The sequence below is a fragment of the Sebastes fasciatus genome, chromosome 16 (assembly GCF_043250625.1).
Source record: "Sebastes fasciatus isolate fSebFas1 chromosome 16, fSebFas1.pri, whole genome shotgun sequence".
NCBI lineage: Eukaryota > Metazoa > Chordata > Actinopteri > Perciformes > Sebastidae > Sebastes > Sebastes fasciatus.
In genome coordinates, this window is record NC_133810.1 from 14,217,645 (window position 1) to 14,244,928 (window position 27,284).

Here is a 27,284-nt window from a genome sequence, read left to right on the forward strand (position 1 = left end):
GTTATCTATTTGTATGCTTTCTTTGAGGAAAGGAAGTGAAGGAAAGCTTCGGGGAGTCTCACCGAGTTTACCACTGCTGCAGTGTTTCATAGTGAGGTCAGATACTGCAGCACACCTTCCAGTTAATCCCACATTAAATACATGATATGTACCTATTATATGCTTCTCATTCTATTGTTCTTTTAGCTGTAAGCATATTCTCAACCATTTAATCAGTCAATGTAAGATGTTGTGGTGCTGTGATAGTAGATAATACTACATTTTTGAATTAGGAACGGTACTATTTGGTTCAATCAGACAAATATTGTTTTGGGTCATGGAGACCCACAAAATTAAAGGGGCTCTATGTAAGAATCAGAAATTGCTTGTTGACAGTGACACCTGTGGCCGTTAAGTCATCGAGAGTCAGCGTCATGTTGCTCGCGCTTGTGCTCGCACTACGTAGACGTGAGCAAGCATCGGTCAAAACAGTGAGACAACACACACCAGACTGAACGTGATTGACAGCTAAAACCACAATATCACCATATATTACACATGCTTGGCAGTAATGTTAGCTGACCTATCCAATAGAACAGCTCAGAATCTGTTTTAATACCCAAAACCAAACCAAACGAAAGTCGCAGAATATCTAATTTTTTAGGTTAGGTTACAGCCTGTTCACACATCGGCAATAAAAAATATCCAAAAAATCTATGTGTAAAAACTTACTTACAGTCCCTCTAAGTGTTGATTTTAATAAAACAGTTTGGTCTGATAAATTTATAACATCATAGTAAAGCGTTTGGAAATAAATGGGTCACTAGACAAAAACTGGAAAACTGCTGCTCTAGACAGCGAATATTATTTATGTATAACTATCTGGCTCTGGTGCACAGATGTTGGTCTGGTACTACACTGTGGCCTCTTGGCACCTTTAGGTAACTTCCATCTGAGCCGGGGTCAGAAGCTGACCTCCATTGCTGTTATTAATTCAGATAATGGATGAATAAATCAGTCCTGACCTGTTGTAGTATTTCTTTTTTTTTTTTTTTTAAATGAAAGATGAGTTGGGAGATGGCGAGGATGTGGTTGAAGATGTTAAGCGTGATGTGGAGAGAACGGCATAATAAGTTTTGACATTTATTCCTCAGGTACAGCGCGGTTACTTCCACTGTAAGCTCAGACTGGAGAGGCAAAGACATCAGGAGGCAACAGGGACAGTTCAGGCCCCCTTATCAATTATGTACGGTACCCCAGCCTACTTCTGTGCTCGCACACACACCTGCTCACTCACCCACACAGCAATTACTCTTTCTCTGTGCTCTGCGGTATCCTGGCAACAGTTGCCAGCAGGATGGCAAGTGTGCAAGCACCACACCTTCCTCTGTCCTGCAGGTCTGAGGGTGGAGAGGTGGAGTAAAGAAGGATGCAGATGCAAGTTATTACAGCACAATGTTCGTAGTAGTACAGAGTATGGTGGACTGAAACTGGTGAGCTAGATGTGTGTGGCTTCATAGGACTTAATGAAAGGATAATGAACCTGTCTCAGTCTGAAACTCCTGTTTCTCAACAGAGGCACTGGAGTAGAAACATTGGCCTACATCCACCCGCCACCACTCACTCATGCCTTGCACACACTTTCCCCCCTCATGCAAGCTAAAGGCATCAAAACAGGGAAGAAACGGCTCACTTTCTCATTTATAGTTCTTCTAGGTCAGCCGTTTCTCTCCATCATCTCTCCATCTCTCTCATCGATACAGATTTATAGCAAAGAGAGACCGTGAAAGGAGCGACAGACAGGTATAATATAAGCCAGCATTGATTCCGATAAGCTGGCGCGATATGGAGGTGTTGAGAGGTTTCACGGTCAGTGTATACAACAGGCCTGTCTCTGTCAAATGCAGCAGTATTGATTCTCTCAGAGACGATTGATCAATTTAATACACCAGGCTGGATTTTCTTTAACATATGCAAGCAGTAGTTTCAAGTGCAGACCGAGGCACAGACAGCTGCAGGGTCTGTGTTAATATGTAGGTTTGTGTGTCATCCCAGTATAGCGTACGTGAGTCTCACTATAGTTAACGTGACCGGCGTTCTAATCCCTGCAAAGCTTGAGGAGGACGATGGGGATGAGGGTTGGAGCAGCTTTGGACGAGGTATTTTTTTTTACAGGATGTGGCGCTCTCTAGTGGTAACATGTGTTGAGAGGTCCATGTCCCTATAAGGCCCAATAACTGCCTCTTCCCCTGCACTGTGTACAAGTGAGCAGTGGTCACATGGATGTCATGGAAAAGATAATAAATCTGAGCACCTTGTGTCTCAGAGGAGGAACATTTATGTGAATTTGTTTTTGTATCTATTATGTCTTCACAATGACGCTAAGGTCTATAAAAACACTCGTGATGCCATTTTTGTTTGACTCAGTCATGTTTTCCAATTCCAGGACTAGGGTTGCAATTTAAACCTGCAGTAGGCAGAATATTTTTGGCATCATTGGGCAAAAATTCCATAATAACCTTTCAGCATATTGTAATTCAAGTGTTCTGAGAGATGACTAGACTTCTACACCTACTCATGGCTCTGTTTTCAGGCTTTAAAAAAAATCAAATCTTGCCCGTGACGGGAGACTTTGACCAATCACAGGTCATTTCAGAGAGAGAGCGTTCCTATTGGCCGTGCTCCGGCTGGTGGGCGGTGTTCGGTATTTCCTCAACTGATCTCAACATGGCTGCCAGGTCATAATCTTCTCATTTTACAGCTAAACAGTACACTACAAGATGCTTCTAAAAACTTTTGAGGCGAGAAATAGGCATTACAGTAACAGCTTACACTTTTCATCCAAAGGAAATTGACCAAAGAAACAGGCTAGCGGTGACCATATCTACGAAGTTTAGAGTTTGGGATATGGTCACGGTAATGATTAGGTTTGGGGTTATGGAAATAAGGTCCTCCCTATTTTGTGTGTGAGAAATGTTAGAACCATCTGCTAATATTTGTTTACACATTCATCACTTACAATACAAGAAACAAATCCTCAAGTTCAATCAAAGCCAAACAATCAAGGTATTCTTTGTATTCCCCGCCCCCCCTCTTTTCTAAATCCACTTGATCTTTGAACCCTTTCTCTGTTTAAAGTCTCCTGTATTGCTTTGCTGCCTCTTTGTCTCTCCTCTGTAGATCCACTGGTGATGCAGCACTTCTAACTGGGTCAGCCCCGTTCCTGCCTCTCATCCCTCCCACCCTCCCTGTCTCTCCAAGCCACCCCCTCCTCCTTCCCCTTTTCCTCTGTATATGCATAACATCCCTATGGACTTTTTTTTTCATGCAGATCATGTGCTTACCATGTGCAGCAGCTCTCTCTTCCCTATTCTCTCCCTCCTCCCCCTTTTCTTAATTTGCTGTCATCCATCCTGCCTTACAGCCTGTTGCAAAGTGACTCACACACACACACATTTCTCTCCTATAGCCTTGCATCACACTTTTTTTTTTTTTTAGACAAACCTGATCAGCTAATTTGTGGCTTGACAGTCTAAATAGTAATGGTGATAGTAGGTGTGTATGTGCAGGCAGGACGCATGGCCTGGCGGAGGCAGGTCTTATGTACATCTGGGCTGCTGTTTTGATTGGCTGAGACAGTCTGACCCTGTGGTGTGGTAAACGATATATAAGACTGAGCGGTGTCCAATCAAAGACTGTTACCATGCAGCAACGCACACACTACATACATGCATCTGTATGCAATATATGGACAAACAACACTGTGACATAAACCATTAATCATAACACTTAAACAAGACCTCGAGGGAGATATATTGCATATACCACCACTGCTGTTGCGTCACATGTTAAATACTGTATAATCACATCACATATAACGACATTAGTCACAGCATACAATACGCGATATGCAACATAAGAAGTAGACCGCATGCACCATACCATCTGGAAATAATGAGCGAGAAAGAGAAAATCCTTGTGATGCAAAAGATTTTTTTTCAGTGGGTGTAAGATGAAAAAAATCTGGAAAAGAGACGCAGTAAACTGGCAAGAAGGGAAGTGAAATAAAAGAGGGATAATGGTAAAATAATAAATAAGAAACTGCAAGACTTTTAATCAGTTAATACAGTAAATTTATTAGACATATCCGTAAGGTCTTTTGGCTGCCAATTAATATGAATTATTAAATGTAACAATTAATTTATCTATTTGCTTATAGTTTATAATTTTCCATAAAGTGCCAATGACAATTTGGTTGGGGGAAAAAATATATATATATTTTTTAAACATATATTTATTGATTTTATACATGTAACACATTGTACATACAACACAGAACCTTCCCCCAAATTGAACATTTGGCAGTGTATAAAATAATAATAAAAACAAATCTTACTTGAAAGTAAATAGCTTAACATGAAGTTAAAAGGATATATATTTACAATGAAAATATAAAGAAGCTTGCTTGTAGTAGACAACAAAAATATATCGACTTTATGTTTTGTGAATACAGCAGACTATAATCTCATAATAGTTGTTCATCTAAATGTTAATCTCAATATGTGCTTCCAACACATTATCTGTGATAATTCAATAAAATAACTTTATTGTCATTACCCAACACGCCATTTTAATTGTAATAATGCAGTACCTACGGTGTAAAATAAATCCTCATTTGTATTTAATCTATTTAATTAACAGAGGTACAAACAGATACAGTACATAGAGAATTGAAAATAATAATAATAAAAAAAAATAATTACACATACATCCATCTCAGCACTGGAGAGCTCCTTCAGCGACAGGCCGCTCCACCCAAAGTGTGTGAAGGAGCGCTATCGCAGGTCCTTCCTTCCTGCAGCTGTCAGACTCCACAACCAGCACTGCTCCCAGTAGACCACTTACACACCTAAATACTGACAATAACCTGATATTAGTTTATATGCATCATATTATATTCATTTAATAACTTAAAGGTCCTGATTGCTTTTTTGTTTTTAACATTGGGTAAGATGGTGCTAAATTGTCTGAATTCATGAATAAAGTGCAGCGAAAGGATAATAACTGTGGACAAATGTTTGAATCGGGGACAGTGGACATGAATCCGATCCACATACACAATTATTGACTTCATTCGTCATTTAATTCCAAGTGCATTGCCTCAATTTTATTTATGCTTTATCTTTTTTTTAAATGTATTTTCCTTCTTCTTTCTCTTTTATGGACCAGTCTTGTAACGTTATTGTATCATTGCATTGTGGTTTGTATGTTTGTTTGTGTTTGTGTTTAAAATAAAAAGTAAAAAAAAAAAAGTGCAGTGAAAGTTGTCTTGGTTCTTGACCCTTTTTTCTTATGTATATAGAATTTCCCTAAAATAATAAATAATTGTATGATATACAGCATGTTATCTTGACTAAATACATAGCTGCTTGTCCTCAGCATTCACCCTCTCAGACACTACTAAACCCCGCCCCCTATGTCGTTTGATTGACAGCTCCTGATCCCGAGACAGCAGGGTGGCCAGTCACGCTCTCGACATGCAAATGAGGCTTGCTCAGGCCGGGCGGGTGCCCATGTGGACCAGCACCATGCCTTGTTGTTCTGAGCGCTGATTGGCTCCCCGGCGCCTGATTGTTCTTCATGCGCTGCGGGCCAGCGGCGGGAGAGAAAACACGACGGGGATCTAGGTAACACTGGAAGGGACTTCCCTTTTTCCTTTTCCCTGCTTCCCCACAGAGATACCGTCAATACACCGTGAGTACAAGAATACACCGTGAGCCCGTTTGCCTCTGGGAGTTTTTAAAAAAAGACATGATAATTTGAATGTCAAAATTATGATTTGGGAGGGAGTGATGTGTCGGTCGCGAACGAGTCTATTCAATGAGCCGGCTCTTTTAAGTGAACGATAATGGCGCGTGTCCAGAGGGGCGTTTTTTATCGTGAGGGGACGCGACGCTTCCCAACATTGGACGCTTGGTGGTCGTGTCGCTAGGCGGTGACACGTTAGATGATTGACCAATACTAGGCGGTGACGTTTTCCCGGCTTTATTTCAAATACTTCCGGCTGCACCGGATTGGACAAACGCTTTCCCTTGTGGGCTGTCCTCTCCCGGATTTCAAATCAGACCAACATGGAGGCTCGTTTGGAAACTTTCTCTTATTTCACGAAAATAGTTCACCGAAATGTGTTTCTGAAAACATTTGAGGCGAGAAATAAGCCATGCAGTTGCTGAATCTCTCTTTATTTTCGATCAACAACTTTTATTTTAAAAGATTCTCGGGAGTTTCGAGAGGCGGCGAGTCGCGTCGGACGCCCTTGATTTACATAAAGTAGACTAGACCTCAACTATATGCAAATGAGGAGCGGGCGTCGTGACGCTCCGTTTCTCGAATCGCGACGCCACGCTACCAGAATGCATTGCGCGGCTGCTTACATTGATAATGAAAGGGGGGCGTGGAAAGCACGGAGCCTGTGGACACGTACCATTAGAGTCGGCTCCCGTCCGAGAGACGTTTTTTTTTCTTTAATTAATTCAAGGCAGAATGTTAGGACGATGTTCTCCGCACCACGGGCACTCCATGCACTGACTGTGACTGAATGTTGTGTTAATGACGTCCGTGCGACCAATCAGGTGATGACAGACATCAGGTGTAGACTGACAGTCTACAGGTACAGAGTAGGACGAAGAGGAGGAGAGAAAGAGAGAGAAGAGTGCGGTGCGGTGCATGGCGTTGCAGTGCGATGCGTTGCATTGCGTTGAGGTGCGTTGCGGTGTGGTGCAGTGCGATGCGTTGCGGTGCGCTAAGGTGCGGTGCCGTGCGGTGAGGTGCAGTGAGGTGTGGTGCGGTGCGGTGCTCGAATAGCAGAGAAGATGAGTGACAGTCGGAAACGAAACAGCATGAAAAATTATGATATTCTGGAAAGTATAATTATATTGAATAATTTAAGTGATATATGTGCACACATACTAATCATAGGTCAAAACAGCGCTAAATTTGGCTGAATTATAAAAGGCAGAAGTGGTCAAACGAAGAGCCGTTTGGGAGCTGAAAGAGCCGGCTCTTCTTTGGTGAGCTGAGCTTAAATGATCCGGCTCACTAAAAAGAGCCTGAATCCCCCTCACTAGGTGGAAGAGGGAGTGATGCGGTCTCCGGGTTTTACCGGAGCCCGTAGTAACAGGGCGGGGTCATGAATCCGGGAGGGCGGGTCTTAACGAGAACACGACTCGCCTTGTTGTGTGTGTGTGTGTGTGTGTGTGTGTATTCCCGTGCTCTCGCATCGCCATCTTGTTGCAATCCTATTTTTTTTTTTGCGAGGATCTACTTTCCTTTTCGGGCGGATTAAAAATTGCTTCTTTCAGGGACAAAACACACAGGGAGGAGCGGTGTGAACCGTCACCGTCACACACCGGGAACACTACCTACCTACCTACCGACCAGCCTCTCGGTCTCTTCTTTTCCTCCTTCCGTCCCGGGCCACCGGGTCGCCCTGTCTTGAGAGGTTTTTTTACGCGCAATGAGCATCGATACTCTCCTGGAGGCGGCCAGATATCTGGAATGGCAGGCAGCCCAGCAACAACAGATCACACGTGGTGAGTTCAACAGAGCAGAAGCCTGCTGCAGCAGAGGATAACACTGTGTGTGTGTGTGTGTGTGTGTGTGTGTGTGTGTGTGTGCTATACATCCTCTAATGCATTTATTATCACGTTACTGGGCTTTACATGTTTCAACCAACCCGCCTATGATGATGAACGGAAGTTTGTTTATCACCCTGAGTGGGTTCATGCAGGAAAAGGAGGATGAAGTCACTGCAAAACTATCAAGTAAATGTTGCACTAAATGGTGTCTTCCTTTAATGCGGAAACGGGCAAAGTTGTTTCCAGAACTACTTTGCTTTGCGCGCTCTCTCAGTGTGTGTGTGACAGTTTCAACACGGTAGTGACTCCCTCTACATGTGTGTGTGCATAGCAGAGGAGTTCCTGTCTGTCACTAACCCGTGGTGCATTTACGTGTTGTATCTTTTGTTAGGAAGTAACAAGTGTGCAGCTTTATTGCAGTATATATACACCCTAAAAATGCTCAAATAATGCAGCTTTATTGCAGTATATATATATATATATACACCTAAAAAGCTAAAATATATATATAAATATATATTTTTTTTCTAAATTCGGTTATTTACAACAAGAGTTGCATATCTTGTTATAAAATCTGCTCTTTAAGAATCGATTTGCCCCAGTTTTTGTTTGTGTCCGTCGAGCATACCGGGCAGGCAGGGCGGTGGCGAGCAGAGCAGAGAGGAGGCTGCTCTTTACATAATACCCTGACATTGCTCTCAGATATCTCATGACACACACACTGCTGCTGCTGGGGCGTGTTCCTCACGCACTCACCCTGCCTGGCCTTTCTGTTGTGTTGCATACACAATATGTGTGTTTCTAATATTTAAAAAAAAGTTGTCAATCGACATGATGAATCTGTGACTTTGGTAAAAGCAGCTTTTTGTGTGTTTCTCCTCTCTGATGACGTGTCAGACAAATCAACCCCCTCCCCCCTGCATACTTACCCTACCGCGTGCTAGGATCCGCCCACAACTACCACGTGCACACAATCCCCCCCCCCCCCCTCCTTCTCCTGGATACACACCTACGCACACACACAGACGCGCACTCCTCGTCCCCGCCCTTCCCATTCAGAGTCCTGACAGTGGCGGGTCAGAGAGAGAGAGAGGAAGAAAGGGGGGGAAGTAGGGCAACCTCCCTGCTCACCCCCCCTCCACCACCCAAACCCAGCCTCTCTCTCAATGCACGAGTTATGTAATTTACGTTTGCATGCACTTGACTATCCGGAGCATGTGGATTGTGCTACAAAAGCTAAAGAAGAAACGTTGGGATACACCAATATGTCAAGGATAGGAAAACATGCACATTCTCAAAATTGTTTGTGGTGCTGGGAGTAGATCTCCTCCAATATGTACTTTTTCAAAAAATGACTTGTTCCCGCACACACTTTTCTCTGCTTTATTAGTCAACGTTTCGGTCAACAAGGACCTTCATCAGGACATTAAATATACACCAATATGTCAACATATTTTCAGCTCATATCAACTTATAGGTCTGATTGTCAGACATCATTTTTACTTTTGCTGTCTGCTCTGTGGAATTTTGTAATTTGTAATTTTGTTTGTGTCATATTGGCAAAAAAAAAAAAATATATATAACATCAGTGCATCCTTAAAACTAGGGCTGAGCAATATACAGTATTTGTAATTATAATCACGATATTATAAAGGACATTTTCCTAATATTTATAAATATCAACATATGGCTCATATGTATGCAAAATCTAAAGCAATGAACAGTGTCCGTCTGGTATACATGGTTGAAGACCAAACTGGTCATAATTGTAAAACAGAAACTTTAATAACTATTTTGGTTTCTGTCTTCCATACTAACATGCTATTTAGTACGCTAAAACAGTATGTGAGATATTTTAGTATGAAACCAATACTACTATACTATTTCCGGTGAAATATTACAGTATGTAACGCTGGACACTACTGCGGCATAAATATCCCACATGGCAATGCGGTAGTGACAACAACGTCCATGACAGACGTTGACGGATAGTTATGTAACATCGATAACGCTTCAATTTAACTGTAAGTATAAGATTTCACTTTGCTAGGTGTAATATATATTTTTTAATTAATTCACACTTTGTTTCTCACAAACCGTTGTTTTCGTCACATGAGGTTGTCACGGGTTACCATGGTTACACATCTCCAACCATCAAGGAGGCTCTCAGGGAGTGACAATGTAAATTGCAGCTCAGTGCGTCCGAAAAGATACACACTACTGTTTATTCACACAAAAGTATGTTGAACGATAGTACACATATTGAGTATGTAGTGCACAGTGTGATTTCGGAAAGTAAAAAAGGCATGATTCATTTAACAATAAAAGCATGTTTCATTTCAAAACATGTCATTCTTTTTTGTACATTACCATAAAAAAAATGAGTATAAATACATATTGTTTTTATCTTTCAACCCTTTCTTTTTCAACCACAGTTCCCAGTACTGAGTCACTGTATCACACTGAAGCGATAGATTTAAATAGAGCTTTACTAGACTAGAGCCCAGCCTGGATGAAATAAATATCTGGAATGACACAATAAGGGCTGCAATAAATGATTTTTTCTCGATTTAATTGAGTCATTGTTTTTTATAAAATGTCAGAAAATAGTGAAATATGTCCACAATTTATCAGAGCCCAAGATGATTGAACAATAGTCCAACAACATTAATTTGGCTATTATATATATCACAAATCCTCACTAGGGCTGCAGCTAACAATTATTTTCATTGTTGATTATTTTCTCCATTAATCATAAATTGTTTGGTCTATAAATGTATGAAAATGGTGAAAAACGTCGATTTAACAAAGCCCAAGATGACGTCCTCAAATGTCTTGTTTTGTCCACAACTCTAATATATTCAGCTTACTGTTTTTTCTTAAAAATTACTCAAACCGATTAATCGATTATCAAATTAGTTGGTGATTAATTTATATGTTGAAGTAATCGATTAAGCGATTAATCGTTGCAGCTGTTGTCCTCACACTGGAGAATCTGAAACCTCAGAATGACTTGCTTTTTTTAAGCTCTAGATCAGGGGTGTCAAACTCATTTTAGCTCAGGGGCCACATGGAGAAAAATCTATTCTCAAGTGGGCCGGACCGGTAAAATCATGGCATAATAACTTAAAAATAACGACAACTTCAGATTGTTTTCTTTGTTTTACTTTGGTCCAAAATAGTACAAGCACATTCTGAAAATGTACACATCACAAATAATCCTCTTGACAAAACACTTCAAGTTAGTTGAAAATTCTGAGGAAAAAATTGGTGCAATTTCAAGAACACAATGCCTCAGTGATTGGAACTTAAACTTCGTCTCAGTGTATCTACAAAGCCATTAAACTTTAAGTCACAGCCTATCTGGGATTGAACAAAATACGAAATAAATAATAAATAAATAAAACAACTCTTCTAGGTATCAAATACCTCATTTGTCATTTCCACATATTAATCCTGTGCTAACTCAACAAACCATACAAACTGAGGTAGAAACTATTCAAGAGGGTTGAGTTACTCCCTGCCTTGTAGGCTAAACTATTTATTGATAGAAAAATAAAAGCTGTGCAATGCATGAACAATTTCAACAAACCAAACTTATGAATTGAAGTGACTGACATTATTACAGTAAATCACACACTGTTCACTTTCTTTAAATTTCCACAGAAGACAATCATTTTCACAGAACTATATCAGGGTGCAGTGTCTCATGCAGCATTTTAAGTGGGATTACCCATTGTTTATTTCACTCCTGAAACCTGGCATCTTTTAGCTTTCACAAGTGCATCAATATCAGGCGTCACATCCTGAGTGGCAGCCAATTTCAGGATGTTATTCAAGTGCTTGTTCGTGAGCCTTGAGCGCAGATTTGTTTTATTGATGCTCATTGCAGAGAAAACTTGCTCACAAAGATATGTGGTTCCAAACATGCACAACACTTTTGCAGCAAGGGCTGTCAAGTTGGGGTAACGTGGCAAGAGATACTGATAAAATGTGTCCAAGCCAGCTGCAGTAAATTTGCCCTTCAAATCTGAGTCACACTGCAAGTCTATTATTTCAAGTTGGATGTTGACGGGCAGATCAGAGGCATTCGCGGTGAATGGCGAGCAAAAAACTTTGAAGTCTTTCTCCAGTTCACCAAAAATCTGAAAACGTTGCTCAAACTCCCGCAATAGTCCCGTTATTTTATCTTTGAACCGCTTCATGTCTGCGGCATGTTGGGTCGCGCACACATCTTTCAGACAAGGAAAGTGAGCTGCATCACCACCTGCGAGTTGCGTCTCCCACAATGACAGCTTCAACTTGAACGCACATATGCTGTCATAATACTGCGTGACAACTTTGTTGCGCCCTTGCAGCATTTTGTTCAAGTTATTCAAGTGCTCTGTAACATCCACCATAAATGCAAGGTCCTGCATCCATTCTGTGGACTGAAATTCTAACACTGGTTTGCCCTTTTTTTCCATGAACTGTTCAATTTCCTCTCGTAATTCAAAGAAACGCCTCAGCACAGCACCTCGGCTTAACCATCTTACCTCGGTGTGGTATGGCACCCCATAGTTGTGGCCTTTCTCTCTGAAAAGGCTGTCAAACTGACGGTAATTCAGGCCTCTGGATCGGATGAAATTAACAGTTTGGACGACCACCTTCATGACGTTATCCATCTTTAATGACTTGCAACACAAAGCCTCCAGATGCAAAATACAGTGAAAAGTCCAAAAATCACATTCTCCATTTGCAGTCTGCACTTTCTCTCTGAACTTTGTCACAACACCTGCTTTTTTCCCGATCATTGAGGGCGCACCATCTGTAGCCAGGCTGACAGCGCGGGACCAGTCCACTCCGACCCTGTCCAGGGCGCCGACGAGTGCGGTGAAAATATCAGCTGCTGTTGTGGTATCCGTCATTGGCACCAACTCCACGAACTCCTCGGTGACGGTCAAAGTGTCATCAACTCCGCGGATGAATATGGCCAGTTGCGCAACATCTGTAATGTCAGTGCTTTCGTCAATTGCAACTGAAAACGCAATAAATGACTTTACTTTGCGCTTCAATTGGCTGTCCAAATCGCCGAAAGATCAGAAATCCTGTCTGCAACTGTGTTTCTTGTCAGGCTGATATTTGAAAAAGCCTGGTGCTTTTCAGGGCACACAATCTCCGCAGCCTTCAGCATGCATGTTTTCACAAATTCCCCCTCACTAAATGGCTTTGAAGCCACTGCAATTTCATTAGCAATAAGGTAGCTGGCTTTCACTGCAGCGTCACTGATTTCTCGGCTATGAGTAAACACAGACTGCTGTTTCTTCAGACCCGCCAACAATTCATTCACCTTCTCTCTTCTCTGTTGTCCTTGAAAGTTGTTGTATTTGTCGGCATGAAGAGTCTCATAGTGGCGACGAACGTTATATTCTTTCAGCACTGAAACTTGCTGTAAACACAACAAACACACAGCTTTCCCATTCACTTCCGTGAATAAATAGAAGGATGACCATTTTTCTTGGAACAGTCTGCACTCTGCGTCCACTTTTCTCTTTTTTGACAGAGACATTTTGGGGCAATGAGGGTGCCAAAGCACGTAATGTTCAAATCGGGCAGGCAGAATGACAAGCTAGCTCCGGACTAGCTGTAGCCTACTTCCTTAGCCCCGGTATAAACAGTTTGCTTGCTTAACAGAATTGGGATAAAATTGGTTATTTGTCCCCCATAAAAAATTAACAAAAATCAAAATTAAAAGCTGTATTTATTCTTAATCAACTGAATTAAATCATAAAATGCATTTTTTTTAACTCTTTTTGAAATTAAATTCATCAATATATTCATCAACAAAATCGCTTATATTGGTTCCTCTACGCTTGGTCCATTTTTCAAGACATTCCATGTGCTTTCAATACTTTGTGTATGTACTTCTGGGTTGTTTGGATCTACAAAGTTTTTAGAGTGATTTATTGTCCTGTGTATGTACCCCATTTTTTTTAATATTGAAGTAAGATTTCCAGCAATCAGAAATGATTATTGAACCAGGAGCAATATGTTTCTCAATTAAATCCAACAAAGTTTGTTCTTTTCTATCAGGTACATGGACTAAAAATCTCTTTTTTGTTTCCCTGCAAACCCCACCAAACATCCACTCCGTTTTTAGTATTTATCCTCTGTTATACTTTCTACGCGATATAACAGTTTCATCGATCTCGATCCTTGCTGCAGCGGCCCAGGGTTCGAATCCGACCTGTGGCCCTTTCTGCATTGTCATCCCCTCTATCCCCCCTTTCACCACTATCACTGTCAAAATGAAAAAGACCAAAAAAAATAATCTTAAAAAAAAAAAAAAAAAAAATTTTTTTTTTCCTTTTTATGCTTTGCAAAATCATCTCGCGGGCCGGATTAAACCCGTTCGCGGGCCGGGCCGTACGTTTGACACCCCTGCTCTAGATACTATGATAATATCCAGTGCAGTCCTACTTTAAACCAAGCTTAATGCTCGCAATGAAAGAGGCAGTTGTACGTCTTCCTTCCTCTGCTCCGCACGAGTTAGAAGAGATGTGAGCACATGAATAATTGAGGAATAACATTGTTACTCCGAGATAGAACTATTAATAGACAATTGCATTGTCGTTGTCAAATTCCACAAATTCAAATATAATGATTCCAAAAGTGCAGCGAAATATGTTGTCGTCATATTCAGCAGTGCAGGCCTTCTCTGAGGTCAACTGCTAGGTGAGAGGAAATTGCGTCATAAGGGGTTTGCAGTTTCACGTGGAGAAGAAAATGAAAGTGTTACTTAATCGTCAGCCAGGCATGTTGGCATGCGGTGTCTCTATTTTCTCTTATAACGATGGAGATAGCTGAGCTGTGTGTTGGCGGCGTTGTGCAGGTTTGAGGAATCCCTGGGATCTTCTGCTTCTAATGTTGCTGTTTCCATGGTGACGGAGGGCTTTCCACATCGCTTTGAGTCTGCCTGCCACTGTGTGCAATGACTACTCACTCATAACATTTAGTGTGTGTGTGTGCGTCTGAGCACAGCGTGGGAACATTCCCGTCCTACGATGTGGTTTTTTTTAAATGAACATTTTTCGTTTGCAATACAGCGTTGCTTCATTTTAAATGTTGTCATGGTGAAAACTGTGGTTGACCCAGCAGAGTGGCTCCTTGACAACAGTTCGCTGCTGTTGGTCAGACGGCGCTGACGTAACCCAGCATGCTCTGTGCTGGAACGGTCCAATCGCAGCGCAGACAGAGGGGGGTTCTCTCCAGTCAGGAAACGGATGCAGACATGATTTCTGCGATTATTCCCCCCCTCCTCCTCCCTACGACCTGATTCCCTGATGACATCATTCTTAGTGTGTGTTTGTGTGCACGTAGTGTTGAGATGTTCTCTATACAAAAAGAGAGACAACCACTCTGACAAAGCTGATTACCTGAAGGGAACTTACATCATTTGTTGGATGTTGGTTGATAAATTACAAGTTATTAAAGATTTCCAAACTGGAATATGATTAATAAATAACGTTGTGGGATTATTCCTTACTTCATGGGCTATTTTGAGATTTATACTTTATTATTAAATACTTATATAAAAAAACAAAGCATTCAATACTGATTTGGATATTGATTACCGTGGCAACGGCCGAAGCTTCGAGGCATTTGGGTCAGCCATAGTGTTGTCACATACCATATGTTAGGTAGGGCTGCACAATTAATCGAATATCAATCGGGATCACGATTTGGGCTTCCCACAATTAAATGAACATGATCGACTGTGATATTGACGTTTATAATGTGTGCTCCGCTCGTAGAAAACTCTGCTGCATATCAAATTAAGCGCTTCTTAAACTAACAGCGAGCTAACTTCCTGGTTGGCCTACAAAAATACACCATCCCTGGAGCACTCTATATACTGTATATTACTCGTTTTGCCTGTCGAAACGAAAATGCACCGAATGCAGGTGAAGAAGAACCTTATTTTTAGTCTTATTTTGATGGAAAGATTTGTACGTTAGCAGGAATTTAGCAAAATATGGAAGTGAAAGCAGGGATCTGTTTGTTTAAATGTGAAAGTGCGATAAAATGATTTTGTCCCTAAAATCGATGAATATTCGTGATAAATAATCTCTCAATATTGATATAAATAATCGTGTTCATCATTTAGGCCAAAATCGTGCAGCACTAACGTTAGTGAACGAAAGGCAGATTTAACCACCGGAAATTGTCAATCATGAGTTTTCCTCAAATCTGAACCAAGGGCAGGTTGTCCGGTGTTCGACTCTCCCATTTGTCTCGTCTTACATCCACTCTTATCCTCTGTCCCGTTCATCCATTATTTTCCATCGCTCACTCATTTGTGCATCTTCTTTTCCTACCTCCTACAGAAGAGGAGCGCAAAGACAAGGAGCTCATCAGCAGGGAGGCGGAGTCGAGACGTGTGGAACTTGTGGCCTCGTTGTCTCAGCCAATCAGAGCCAACCACGTCACCTGGGGCGATGACACTCACCGTCAACAGCCGCATCACCCTCCGCCCCCCTTTCTCCAACACCCTCAAGTCCCCATCGCCGTCATCCCAATGGTCCCGGTTGTCACCGCGACGCCCTCGGTCCCGCCCCTTCCGCTCACGACGCAGATCGCCGCGGCGGCAACGTTGCTCAACGGTTCGCCACAAGTCAAGAGCGCTTCCTCCCCTCCACAGCAGCAGCAGCCGGTCTCTCCTCACCTGTTGTGCACTCACCAGATTAAGGTAGAGACTAGTCCGCAGCTGATAAGTGTAAAGCCCAGCCAATCACAGCCTCAGGTTCAGATTCAGTACTCAACCTCCATCAGCACTAATGGCTCCGGCTCTCAACATGCACTGGTTCCACATCAAGCGTCACCTTCATCTCAGCCGCGGCCTAATGGAGTGACGATGGAAGACCTGAGGGGGATGGAAGGGAAGAGGAGACCTGGAGGGTCAGTTCATATGTGTGTTAAAGTTGATATAAGAGTGTCGATGGGTTGACGGTTGTATCTGATCATTTATTTTGTGTTTCCAGAGCGGGGACCAGAGAGGTGCACAATAAACTGGAGAAGAACAGGTTAGTCATAATAAACTTCTCATTGTTGTAGTTGGTGTCAACCACAGACTGTATATAAAGATGGACGACGTGTCTCCACTTCCTCCCACTGTACAAAAGTGAAGCCACAGTATCCAAGATACGGGAGCTGCCATCCTGAGATTTTGACGTCATTTGCAGCCAGAGTCTGCACAGTAGTGATCGGGGGGGGGCTGGAGCCAGGTATCGAGGTCCCGCCCACACACCTGCCCGAGCCAATCACGATCAGAGTACTGCTGCAGCTTGTTAGCGTGAGCCACCTAGCTGCTACGTTAGCACCACGGTAGCTGTTTGGCTACAAAGACACAACAACTAACCATTATATCTCTATAACTACATTCATGATCAGATTGACACACGTTCTATTGCACAAACTGGTGACGGGTTATGGAAAGTTAAAGTTACATCTCCCTCTCTTGTACATTTCCTGAGCCTCCGGCGACGACTGCTTCACTCAGAGCAGCTGTCAATCATGACGTCTCGCCTCCTTTTTATAGCATCAAATAACCTATTGGAACCAAACTTATCAGAAAAATGAACACTTCAACAAACAACAGCGTGAAAAGAACTATCTAAAATTACAGAAAAACATCTTTTGGAAAATGATTTGACGTGTTCTTTGACATTTTAGTTTTAGCTCATGTCCGAATCCGCTAACATGGAGGGGTGTGGCGTTTATGACCTATACTGCAGCCAGCCACCAGGGGGCGATCTAGATGTCATGTTCATCTTTATATACAGTCTACGTTGTCAACACATCAGAAATTAAGGAAAGCAGCCCTGTTTGTTTTTAGCTTGACCACCACATACACACAAAGTTTTGTATTTCAGTAAGTACAGTATGTCGTGATAGAGTTTCCTCAGCCTAAATGTCATGTCATTTCCTCAACCTATACAAAACCATGAAATCTTTCCCAAGCGTGCAAAATTGGAGTCATGAGGTCTCCTTAAATGACCACAACTTGTTAAACCTCTCAAACAAATGATCGACTAATAAATGGTAAATATTCTCCAACCGTATCTAAAGTGTGACCCTTTCTCGTTTATGACTCTTGGCCCTTCAGGCGAGCGCACCTCAAAGAGTGTTTTGAGACGCTGAAGAAGAACGTTCCAAATGTTGACGAGAAGAAAACCTCCAACCTCAGTGTCCTCCGCAGCGCTCTGCGTTACATACAGGTAGAGTTTTTTTAATTCATTTTTCTCAGCCTTTCTCTTCCTTAACATACTGGTTTGGCCTTGGGCACTACTCACTTCTTGTTTTTTCATCTTGTAGTTTTCATCCTTCTCCGGGTCTTGAATCGATCGGTTCAGCTCTGGGAACAGCACAGGCTTTGGTCCAGTGTAATTGATATACAATGGCTGTTTGTTGGCCATTTAGCCCTGTTGTGTTGGTTAGTCTTTTGTGACTGTGATATGGCATCTGCCATATACTGTAATGGTGAATCAGCCTATAAGAAAGTGGTGAATAAATCCTATGTTTTCAAAGGGGTTCCTTGACCTCTGACCTCAAGATATGTGAATGAAAATGGGTTCTATGGGTACCCACGAGTCTCCCCTTTACAGACATGCCCACTTTATGATAATCACAAGCAGTTTGGGGCAAGTCATAGTCAAGTCAGCACACTGACACACTGACAGCTGTTGTTGCCTGTTGGGCTGCAGTTTGCCATGTTATGATTTGAGCATATTTTTTATGCTAAATGCAGTACCTGTGAGGGTTTCTGGGCAATACTTGCCATTGTTTTGCTCAGACGCACAGAACAATTGTGAGGTTCTCATCCAGTGTTGTTGTGTAACTCCATCCTGTAGTCATGCAGTGTCTTGAAGTATGTTGTAGAAAAGGAAAAAGAGCTGGTTGTCCTAAGATCTAAATGACTGTAAAGGATGAGAGAGCAACATGTTTGTGGGGAAAGAATTGCAACATATTGTAGTTGTGTAGAGAAGTGCGTTGCTGAGGGGTGGTGTGGGGGAGGGAACTGTGTAGCCTGAAGAGGTGAGTTTTCCGTCTACTAAAGTAGACAGACGAGGGAGGATTTCTGTGGCAGAAATGAATTCCAGCCTGGAGCTAGTTGCACTGGTTCCTTTTTTTTTGTGGAGTAGAAGCTTCATGGTTTTCAGTTCAGTAGAATATGCAACGGGGAGTTGGTGGAAGGGAGCTAGATTAGGCTGCGAGATGGAAGAACCTGTTCAAAACAAGACTGGCTGCAAGATCTTGGGGCCAGCCTTCGGGGGAGCACAACATTCAGGGATTTGAAGCAGTCTTTGACACGAAAGGATGATGGTTTCGATATGAAGCAGAGCCGAGCTGCCGCTGGGGAAATCCCTACTGCACAGCTTACTTAAAACTTTACATGTTTTCAAACACAAATGCCAACAGTAAATATCATGATAGTAGCTACTAGTGCTGACACAGTCAATCAATTAGTCGGTCAACAGAAAGTTAATCAACAACAAATTTGATAACCGATTAATGCTTCATCATCATAATGTCAAAATATTCAGTTTTGGCCTGTCTAAATCGATTAAAATATTTAATCGTGATTAATCGCATGATAATGTCCAGAGTTAATCACGATTAATCGCACATTTTTTTAATATCTGTTCAAGTTGCGTTAACGCGTTATTATCGCGTTAACTTTGACAGCCCTAATTCAGTTACAACAACTCAAATGTGAGGACTCGCTGCTTTTCTTTAGTTTGTATATGTTTGTTAATTGAATCTCTAACGATGCTCCTTCGGGCTCTGGGAATTTATCAAGTGCATTTTTCACTATTTTCTGTGTTTTTATAGACTCAACAATTTATTGATTGATCAAAAATATAATCAGCAGAATAATCGATAGTGCAAAAATAGTTATTAGATGCAGTCCTAGTAGCCACACAGCTACCAGTAGATACTTTCACCCCGGGCCCTTTCTGTGCACCGCCGCAGAGGAAATGCACCTGGCGAGGGCCAGCCAGCCCCACCCGTTTAGAAGTGTAAAAATATCTGAAACCGTTGCGGGACAAATTAGACTAAGGCGAGCCGTCACAGTGTAGGTAATTAATGGGAAACACTGCATATATAATCAGTCTGTTTTATTGTAGACGAGTGCTCCCTCTTTTCCCCTGCCTTCTCTCTCGGTAGCTCTCCTCGTGTAAACCCGCTCAGTCTCTCTCTCTCTCTCTCTCCCTGAGCCATGTGAGATCTGAGCACATGGCTAGCGCAAGCCTGGTGACGTCACCGTAGCTCACCCACTCCGATCTGCTCTGCACCTCTAGACTGCAGAGAGACAGCGATAGGTACCGGGTGCAGCTGTGTTACCATGGTTATAACAGTGGAATAGGTGCAGATTTGCAACAGCTGCATCTTTGTCTTTTAACCCCCGTCTGTTTCGACCTTTTCTTCTCTTCATTCCTGTCCGTCTCACCCTGAGTCTCCCTGCTGTCTCTCGGTAACCATAGCAACAGGCGGCAGGTGGCCAGGGCACTGTAGTCCGTTCCTGTGTGCGTGTGTGTTTATTGGTCTTTTTATCAATGGTTATGGATGATGGAGCACCGATGTGAGCTTTCAGTACTTTCAGCGTGTCCTTTCACTCCTATCACAGAGATCACCTCGTCCTCATATCAACCTTGTGAAGATCACATGTCCGCAGACACATTGTGTGATTACGGCAAAGACACCTGTCAGGCCAAATGTCGTCACACTTTTTCACCTTTTTTCTTAGAGAGGACATCTTGAAAGAGGAAGGATAAAGGAGGCATAGATGAAGCAGAGGAGGAGGAGGAGGAGGGGAAAAGGGGGGGAAGGGTGTCGAGGGAGCGATGGATGCAGGAGTAGGAGAGGGTGTGTGGGATGGAAGTGTAGGGGAGGAGGAGGGGGTTGGGAGTGATCTGAAGCACCCGACTGGCAACCATCCAGTCACATCACTCCTTATATGTAATTACCTCCATGCTTCACCCAATTAGATTGCTCCTTATGTTTTTTACAAACTGCTGCTCAAGCAGCCAAATCCTCACCGATGAGGTTGCCAAGGCAACTGCTATGGGTGACAGCTGTTTCCTTGGTGATTTGCTGCAGGCCTAATGGTGTCTGGGTTTGAAGACCTTGAAGTGATGTTCATGGTTGCACATGCGCAACATACACAAGCAGTTGTAGTTCCTCTGTGGCCACCGGTTTGAGCATAGCAAACGTCCGTTTCAAAGAACGTCTGTCGGCTTGTATGTGTGTGTCAGCAGTGTCACGCTTTGTCTTGATGTAGAGGGAGTATATTCAGTGAGTTTGCATACAATATATGTTATAGTCAGACTTGAAATAACAGACATGAAGCAGCTGGAATAACTTTTCTAGTTAAGACAGAAATGAACAGAAATGTTACAAGGTCTTGATCTGATTTGCTGTCATTTCCAAATCCACCTCCTTTTCACCAGTGTAAATTTGGCAGCTATTTTAGTTTTAGTCTTAGACTTAAAGTGAAAATGCTTATTAGTTTAAGTCACATTTTAGTCATTTTTATCTTTCATAATTTTAGTCTAGTTTTAGTTTAATTTAATCTTATCATTATCTGATGAAAAACACAGGTTGAATGATTTAAGAATGCAGCTTTGCAGTTAGTTTGAGTTCTCCTGACTGCACTCATTAATGATAAGCGGTTCAGTCGCACCCACCGGTCTGTTATGAAGGTCAATCCGCCCACCCAACATGTAAAAATATGCGTTACTCAACCATCCGAACCCCTCCCGCAAACCACCAACTTTATGCATTATAGTAGCACAATTGTCAGGATTGAGATGTGAGACAAGAAGGACAGAGACGGACTGAGCACCGCCGCCGTAGAGCGTTGTGTGTGTGTGAAGAAGAGAAGGTGACAGAAATAAAGTTTTAATGTATTTAAACTACATTTTAGTCTCGTCTTTTTTCGTCATCGGTGTTGCATGTTTGATATCGTCACCGTTGGTGTGTAATGACGTCGATGCTGTCTCATCATCGTCTCGTCTTAATCATGGAAAAAAAGGTTGTTGTCGTCATAGTTATCGAAATTAACACTATTCTTCACTCGTGACCTCTAAAAGTTGTCCCTACAATTATGGCAAAAGGCTGCATGTGTGGAAGCACAAAGTGTTGGTTGGATGTTGAGCAGTTACAAGAAGGCAAAGTTCACCAGGTCTAGACTGGTAGCTGTTGCAAACAGAGCGGTGAATGTGGATGGGAGCGGCATCACATGCCTGCAGAGAGTAAACAGCTTTGCTCACTGAAGTGAGTTTCCTGTAGTAGGATCATGTGTCCCCATGTGCTTTTGCACTCTTTTGCCCTCTCTCTTGTATTTCCATCCTTATTTTCTCCTTTTGGTTGCACCAGTAGGACAGGAAACAGTTTTCTGCCAGTTCTTTTTTTTTTTTCTTTCAGAATTTATGTCAACTATTCAACAAGTCAGCTGGAGTTTTAGGCTACATCCACACTAATACGTTTTAGTTTTAAAACGGCATTTTAAAATGAAAACGAATTTTTGTCCAGGCGAGCGTTTTAGGGCTGTTTCAGAATTATTCTCCATCACGCCTGAAAACACATATCACATAACCATTCACGTACACTGGGCATGTGCGTTGCCGGTGTAAACAGGAAGCAGCGCTGGACACGATGTAAAGTGCTCGAACAATAGCTTTCCTCTTGCTCAGTAGTAGCATTATGAAATGCAGAATTTAACTGCACAACAGCTGCTAGCACGGACAGCAAAAAGGTCAGCAGCGCTTGTAACTCATTATCCATCTTGAAATGAACCACTAACCGCTGGTGGTCGAGGCTGATGTTGTTTGTTTTCTTCCGGAAAAGGTTCATGTGATGAATCAGGGAAGGTCACGTCATGACTGATAAGACCCGATCGAGAAGCGAACGTGGGTCTCTCCGTTTCTGTCCGTCCACCACCCCGGAGTTTTAAAACTAAAACGAGTCAGCAGTGTATTCAAACGTCTCCATTTTTAGGGGCTAGAACACGCCGGAGTAGTGTAGATGTATTAGTGTGTATGTAGCCCTAGTTTCCAGTAATGTAATGACATAACCAGCAGAAACGTATCAACATTTGACTGGTTTCTGTTTCTGGTTACCAACATAATCCTATACCCCCCCCCCCACACCAGTTTCTCTTTACCCACCCATTTCCTCCTGTACCTCCCCTCCCTCCTCCCTCCTCTCCCTCTCCCTCATTCCTCCCTAGTAATCTGTTAATGTCCTTAGTCTGTCATACTGTTTGGTGATCACGCGACCCACGCAGAAACTGGGTCACAGAGACGGCATGGTGGTGGGGCTGGAAAAAAGCTCTTTCTTTTTTCTTTTTATGTCTTCCTGCTGTGTTTCTCTTCCTTGTTTCATTTTGTAGATCTACAAAACACACATGCAGCTCAGCGCATGATGACAGTACCGTGCTCAGAATTAATACAGTCTCATGTGACAGTCTGCACTGTTCAGGCCGCAGTAATCCATTAACATCAGAATTGCTGGGATGATGGTGAACTTTGAGCGATTGGTGGAAATAAAACACCGCAGGACGTTTACTCCCACTCTGACCCCGTTGTCTCGAAAAACAAGCAGGATATCCAGGAAATAGGAGGAGCTTAAGTAGATGACGGCAACGAAAGCAGTGTGAACATGCTTGAATTTGCATACCTGCTGGTGTATGAAACGGAGAGAGCACGGGGAACATTTTGTTTCAGGATTGTGCAATCTGGGAGAAATGTGGGAGTGGCAAAATCTGCACAGAGGAAAAAAAAAAGCTGGTCTTAATTCCCTTTTCTATCGCAATGCCAGTTCTTTGAATGATTTAAAGCTAATTCTAGCTTCATAGCCGGTACATAAGGTATATTCTAGTAGTAAGAGTGGCCGGAGACGGAACACGTTCTTTGTTTCTGTTTCCCCCTGTTTTTAAAAGTATATTTTATTACCCTGTTTCCCTGTTTTTATGATCTGCTCCTGTTTTCCGTGTTAATTTGCTGGTGTTAGTGCAAACTCACACTAATATTCTAACACTTCCTCCATCTGTTTCATATTAACACATGCCCCGTAAGTCAGGGGACATAATCCCTCTACTTCCCTCAAAAGCTTTTGTTGAAAACTTATACAAACTTCTTTAACATCAGCTTAACACAGGAGGAAAAAAAACAACAAAGCTGAATTAATCAGAACAAATTACGTAAGTGAGGATAATATTTATTGTTAAAGAGAAACCCAGAGCGACCGAGGTCGACTATTGAATGACTGACTATTGTTGTACTAGAGCTGCAACAATGAATCGATTAACTGCTTATATGGATCAAAAAGCTTGGGACAGAAAGAATCATTCCTATACAAACGCTGTTTAAATAATTCACTTATAGTAATCGAGTAGTCGGCTTACAGTGTTCATTTTGGGTCTTTTCATACATGATAAGACTAATGTTAATTGAATTTTAGTTTTTTTACTTTACTCTCTTACTGTGCCTCGTGGACCGCCTGCTTTCCGGCTGGATACCTGAGGCTGAGGCTGATGCTGCGTGCATATTGATATCGTGACAGGAAAAGGAGAGTTGTCTCTTAATGAAAAAGGAATGCGCATGGGGAAAGCGCCCTTGTCAAGGAGATTGGTCACGTAACGCCCCCCAGAGTGAAACCTTTTCCGATCCTCAACTGGCGAGGGCCCCAGTAAAGGGGCGCCATTCACCTGTCTGCACAGAGTGCTGCAGAGAGTGCTTTGCATGAGAAATGATGCACAACAACAAAGATTCGGTTATAATAATCATCCGCTCACAGTGATAAATTTGACCCGGACAGACGTGATCACTGTAAGCGGTTTCCACTGTATTAAATTAATCACCAACTATTTTGATAACCAATTAATCGGATGAGTACCATTCACAATTTTTTAATTATACTGTGATAGTCTGTTCTAAGTATTTTCCAGTGTTTTTAGATGTACTAGTAGTGACCCTCATCTACTCTGCTGTCTGTGTCTCCCTCTGAAGACTCTGAAGCGTAAGGAGAAGGAGTTTGAACACGAGATGGAGCGTTTGGCCAGAGAGAAGATCACTACGCAGCAGCGGCTGGCCGAGCTGAAGAACGAGCTCAGCCAGTGCATGGACGTCATCGAGATCGACAGAGTCCTCCGACAGACCATCCAGCCGGAGGACGACCAGGCCTCCACGTCCACCGCCTCAGGTACAGGGATGAGATGCAACAACTTGCGGTAGAGATGCACCGTTCGGTCGTCCACTGGTAGAAACCGGCAGATCAGCTTCGTATATAAATTTACACGCGTGCTGCATGATAGTTTTACGTCGGCACAGACCGTAACGTCGCAGCCACAACATGTTGTTGGTGAGGAAGTTCTTCAGCGTGAGGGAAGAAGATATAAAGCAAATCGTAACCGCTGCATTTCAAAATAAGCCGTGGAGGAAGAACCTTCAAAACAAGGCTTTGACAACAAGAATGTCCTATAACTTGGCGCAGTTTATTATGAACATGTGGACTTTATACTTACTTATTACACGGGTTTGTTGAATACTCTATTCTGATTGGTCAATCACAGCGTTCTATGGTCTGTTATTTCTTTATAGTAGACCGTTGCTATGTACAAAAGACCATTGCTATGGACGCAGTTCTGATGTTGGACTCTGCTGGACCATTTTTGTATCAAATTATTGATTTCTTAAGTAAGTAGCCGTGTAATAAGCGGGATAATGTACAGCTAGCGGGTCATTGTTGTGGAATAAACCCCTTCAGGGCGATGCAAGACACGGTCGGTGTTTATTTATCCCAACAACCGGCTCGCTGTACATTATCCCTTATGTAAGCATTTACACACAGAGTACATACACTTGGCAGTGTTTCTTGGATCGTATCATGATGACTAACTGGTTCCTCTCTGTTACACAGAAGGAGAAGACAACTTTGAGCAGGACATTGACGAGGACGTCCTCACTCCTCCTGCTCTCACGTCCCTCCCCAAACCAACACCTCCCATCTTACAAGCCCAGCCGCTCCTCAGCCCTCACCTGTCAATCCAGCACGCCACCCTGCCTCTTTCTGGAATCTTGACCACGTCCTCTCCCTGCGCTCCTCCTCACGCCATCGCGCCAGCTCCGGCGCCAGGTCCGCCCCTTCCGCAGCCCGCCCATCACATTCAGCCGCCGGCGATGCAGGTCCAGCCCACCGTCATCGCTCACGCCGCCGTCTCCCACCCTTCAGTCATCCAGGCGGTCAATCACGGCCTGCCAGGAAATCACAAGCACCTAACGCACATCGCCCCGTCACCTGGCCCCATCTCCTCCATCCCTCAGTCGATCGCGGCGGCACCAGTTGCCGCCACTCACCAGCCGATGGCCGCCCAGCCCATCGGACACATCACCGTCCACCCGGTGGCTCACCTGGGAGGTCCCCTGGCATCCCACCTCCCGACTCTCTACCCACAGGGCGTGTCTGTCTCCCAGCCCACCATGGTGGGCCACATCACCCACACCTTCACCCATCACGCCCTGCCGCACGTCCAGGCCAATCCTCAAGTTAACACTAACGGAGCCCAGGTGAACAGCGCAGCCGTCATCAGTCAGGGGAGCCCGTCGCTAGGGAAACCCACAGCGGTGCTGGCCCCCCACCCTCAGCTGGTTGGACAGGCTACCGTCCTCAACCCTGTCACAATGGTGACGGTCCCAACTTTCCCCGTCGGCACACTCAAACTGGCCTGAAAGCGTTCAGAAAAAAAGGACGGATGGAAGTCAGTTGAAGGAGAGAAAGATTCAGAGCTTCTGGATGAGTTTTCACACTCCTATCAATAATCAATAGCAGAGAATCTCTGACAGACAAAAATTTACAATAAAAACATCAACTGTTTTTTTGGGACAACATGTGATGAATATCTCCAGAGATAATTCGGTCACAGCTCTGTTAGTTTGTGAACAAGAACATTAAAGCAGAGTCAGTGGGTCAGGCCGTTGATTGTGAAAATAAGACTGTGACATTCGTCTGCGCTGCAAAGACAGTAACTTTACCTTCCTTCCTCTCCTTCCTTCCTCTCCTTCCTCCTTTCCTTCCTCCTTTCCTTTACAACCAGAAGCACTAACATAATAAGCTCAGTTCACACTCAGGCATCAAGGATTTACCTTAACTATTCATCCACTCATTGAGGGAAAAAAACGCACGAGAGAGAGAGAGAGAGAGAGAGTTGTTTGTCGTTAGGCTGTTGCCGTGGTGATACAGTACGTGCCCGTTTTTGTATGCATATAATCATGATGTCACGTGGGACAATAATGTCACGGATGTGTTTGAGAGCGGGAGGAGGGAGCTCGGTGGTCTCACTGATCCAAATGAATTCCAGACAGGTGTGAAGTAGATCACATCTACTGAGTAGAGCTAAAGCGTTCATGCAGTTCTTCACTTTTTCACGACAGGAACACCGACAGGAACGTTGCTCATTATATTGCCTCCAGTTTTTTTGCCTCCGATCTTGCTCCATGAAGTGACCTTTGAGCCAACTTCCTCCAAATGAAGGTTCCTCGCCACTGCACTTGGCACCAAACACCTGATAGAACAGCACACTAATAAGACCAGATCCAATCTGCAGTAAAAAAAAAAAAAAAGAAACAA

General features: G+C 43.1%; 1 protein-coding gene across 2 annotated transcripts; it reads left to right on the top strand.

The window, feature by feature from the left end:
• The first annotated feature begins 7,191 nt into the window (after positions 1-7,191).
• On the top strand, positions 7,192-27,284 carry mntb (MAX network transcriptional repressor b). 2 transcript variants are annotated; one of them, XM_074611025.1, is made up of 6 exons: positions 7,192-7,571; positions 15,983-16,553; positions 16,637-16,677; positions 17,751-17,872; positions 24,668-24,860; positions 25,578-27,284. In XM_074611025.1, exons 1-6 carry the CDS (start codon positions 7,496-7,498, stop codon positions 26,384-26,386), a joined length of 1,812 nt encoding a protein of 603 aa, XP_074467126.1. In that variant the 5' UTR covers positions 7,192-7,495; the 3' UTR covers positions 26,387-27,284. The 2 variants fall into 2 exon arrangements, with proteins under 2 accessions (XP_074467126.1, XP_074467128.1); XM_074611027.1 differs by having other exon boundaries at positions 7,194-7,571; positions 16,637-16,678; positions 17,761-17,872.

Excerpts from the sequence above, each read along its gene's own strand:
- mntb (XM_074611025.1), top strand. The coding sequence starts at position 7,496 with ATGAGCATCGATACTCTCCTGGAGGCGGCCAGATATCTGGAATGGCAG. Across the intron at positions 16,678-17,750 it reads CAATAAACTGGAGAAGAACA|GGCCCTTCAGGCGAGCGCAC; the intron begins GGTTAGTCATAA and ends TTTATGACTCTT. Across the intron at positions 24,861-25,577 it reads CTCCACGTCCACCGCCTCAG|AAGGAGAAGACAACTTTGAG; the intron begins GTACAGGGATGA and ends TCTGTTACACAG.